The sequence below is a fragment of the Solanum pennellii genome, chromosome 7 (assembly GCF_001406875.1).
Source record: "Solanum pennellii chromosome 7, SPENNV200".
Classification (NCBI taxonomy): Eukaryota; Viridiplantae; Streptophyta; class Magnoliopsida; order Solanales; family Solanaceae; genus Solanum; species Solanum pennellii.
In genome coordinates this window covers 59,201,302-59,204,230 of record NC_028643.1, presented here as the reverse complement: position 1 = coordinate 59,204,230, position 2,929 = coordinate 59,201,302, and the positions used below count along the sequence as shown (strand labels likewise).

Here is a 2,929-nt window from a genome sequence, read left to right as displayed (position 1 = left end):
GGACAAAAGTATCCAGACCATCTATGTTCAAAATGCAATGGCGAAGATAACTATGTCCCGGGAGTACAACTGGAGTAAACTAAGGAGAAGAAGACAAACTAAGGAGAAGAAGATAAGACATAAAGATATGTGTACAAATTAGTCATAATCATTGTCGGCCATATATAAAAATGTAAAGGCCATTAAATAAAATAGAAAATAGTATGTCGGCCATTTGGCCAAAGTTTATTTTGTTTTCTTGTAAAAAAGTCGTAAAGTAAATAGTGTCAGTAGGTCCTAATCATAAATAGTAAGAGTCAAGTTACTGTGTAAATAGTAAAGGTCAAGTAACTGTGTAAATAGTAAAGGCCAATCGTCTTTTAGCAAAGATGAAAGGTCATTATGTATGTGTATATAAGAGGCATTTGCCTTCATAAATAAAACATCAATCTTCCACTACTCTCTTCTCTCTACAATATTTCTCTTTAACGCTTCCACCCAAAATTGTTCGACTTTTCAGAGCTGCGTTATCATAGTTTCTTACTAACTGAATAATACTAGCAATAAGGCTTTGTTCCATCTAGTGAATTGTTCCTAGTTTCTCTAGGATTCTCAATTTTCTCGTGCAGTTTTTTACAATCATGTTATCATTCTGTGGACAATGAAGTGACTGGGGCTCTGCAAACCAATAAATCTATCATGTAGTCTATTGTTGTACATTTAAGAAATGGTTAGGTCTTTTCACGTAGAACAGTAACTTTAAAATTGTTTTGGTTTTTAACCTTGTTGGTGCAATAGAGTCAATCCTTATAAATGCCATGTGTAGAAGCAATTTTGAGTGCAAGTGCATTTGATATTTTGGAAATATAAGGTACTTATGCATTAGCACTATTTGCTCAACAAAGTGAATGTTTAATTTTGTTGAATACATGTTCCTTTGCATACAACTAATGGAAAATATGTTTTGTAATAAGGTGAAAAAATGTATCATACTCAATAAAAGTCGTTTGAGCAACAGTTAGGTTCTTGTAGCTGTCCAACTGTATTCATGAAACTATCATAAATTTTTTCAATTGTTTTTTGAAGTTCCTTAAGTTGACTGACTCTTTGTGTTTCATTAGGTTCTTTTTAAATCAGTAGTATCACACCTTCTAACAGACCCACCAGCTACCCTTATGCAGTATACCAGTGTTCCATCAGGGGAAGATATTGATAATTTATATGTTGCATATGTTGGTCAGACCGTTATCATTATAGATTTTTACCTCCTGTGGAAGCTGCTTAATCATGAGGTTATACTAAATTTTCTTTTGTAGTTACTTATTGCTTATTATTTTTCCATATTTCAGTTCTATGATCACTGTGGATAAACTCCTGGGATTAGCTATGCTTCATGTAACCCCTAGAACCCCCTCAATTGTGAATAATGTGAGAAACTATAGATTTTGTATTTGCTTTATTATTTTCCCATTAAGCTGATATCTCAAATAAATTTTCCACCTTTTTAATGACTTCTGCTAAGTGAAGCAAAATGTATCATATGTTAGTACTTAGTGGGTTTCATTTTTGTTCTTTGGTAGTGCTTAAAGTGGCCCTCCGATCTAAGTTTATTGGTGGCTTGTTGTTGTTATGTTGTTGGCACATGGTGGTATAATTTATAAACTTTTCTTCTCTATTCAATTCATTTGAACTAGTTGCATCAAAATCATATTCTACTAAGCTAATGTAATCTTTTCCTTTACAGATAAAAAATATAAAATTTGAAGAACCTGTACGTGAGGAAAGTGCTGAGCAAGTTGTACAAGGATCTTATGTACATCTATAGATCATTTTCTCTCTTTTAGGAAGTCATAAAAATAATGTTATCCCATGTGGATTGGCATAGTTCATTGTATCAACAAAGAAATTTTATATAAATATTATTTCTTTAATTTATTTTTGGATGTGTTATTTTGGTTTTTATATTTGTTGAAATTTTACTTTAGCACAAGGAAATTTTATTGTTACAATTCTTCAACGAAAAGTTTCACATATAGTAGAATGAGCATTAGTAAAAAAAATGTGACTATTAAAATAACATACAATTAACGAAGGAAATTTCGTCTATAGTCTCTTTTAACGACTGGATGACAAATTAGATAAGGGAAAATCTTGTTGCAAAACATGATGTATAACAACTGAAATATATGTCATCGGTAAAGAATCTTTAACGACCATATTAGAATCCGGTCGTTAACTTTTAACGACGGAGCTTTTAATGACCGGTGACGACCAGATATTTTCTGGTCGCTATTGACTTATAACGACCGGATTTAGACATTTAACAACTGTATTTCCCCTCGTTAAAGGCCTATTTTCTTGTAGTGCTAGAAGGGCTTGAGAGAAGTCCAAAAGTAAGTAAAGTATTCGGTTTCAGAGTAATGCACCCATATTCATATGAATCGTCGTTTGAGCTAAAAGCGAGTTGTACTCTTTTCCTTAAATCTTGTTTCAGCTGAGATCTTTATGAGAATGTATGTTTAGAGCTTGGGTACGATTTTCCACCCAAAAGAGTAGCATGAGTTATTAGATATGAATCAGTGTATTTCTTGAAATAACAACAAGGATCCTTTTCAGCTTTGCAGAATCCACTCTTGGTCATGAAGGAGTCAAACTTCTTGTACCACTGGCTTGGTGCTTGCTTTAGTCCATACAAGATCCTGGTGAGCTTGCACACCATGTGTTCCTTGCCTGGAACCACAAATCCTTCCGGTTGCTGCATATTCTCTCCTGTTGTGAAGTTAACCTCTATTCGAATTCTGTTGAGTATTGCTCTGATACCACTTGTTAGGACCGAAAATAAGCAGGTGTAACCGCGGAAGCTAGCAAAGCAAACCTCGAAAGACCACGAGTAAGAAGACAACGAGAAATATACCAAAAGACACAAAGATTTAACGTGGTTTGGTCAATC

The 2,929-nt window shown here is 33.7% G+C and overlaps 1 protein-coding gene across 4 annotated transcripts in view; it reads left to right on the top strand.

Annotated features, from left to right (window-relative positions):
• Window positions 1–1,914, top strand: part of LOC107025659 (uncharacterized protein At3g06530-like) — a 12,325-nt gene extending 10,411 nt beyond the window's left edge. The window contains exons 4-6 of one of the 4 annotated variants that reach the window (XR_003579287.1): window positions 1,329–1,407; window positions 1,560–1,627; window positions 1,724–1,914. Coding sequence is in view for 1 of the 4 variants with exons in the window: in XM_015226421.2 (XP_015081907.1) it covers window positions 1,101–1,271; window positions 1,724–1,804 (252 nt within the window). In the remaining 3 variants the exon portion in view is untranslated. Of the gene's footprint in view, window positions 1–1,100; window positions 1,272–1,328; window positions 1,628–1,723 lie in introns of all 4 variants that reach the window. The other 3 variants (XR_003579286.1, XM_015226421.2, XR_003579285.1) reach the window with 3 other exon arrangements.
• Window positions 1,915–2,929: the final 1,015 nt, after the last annotated feature.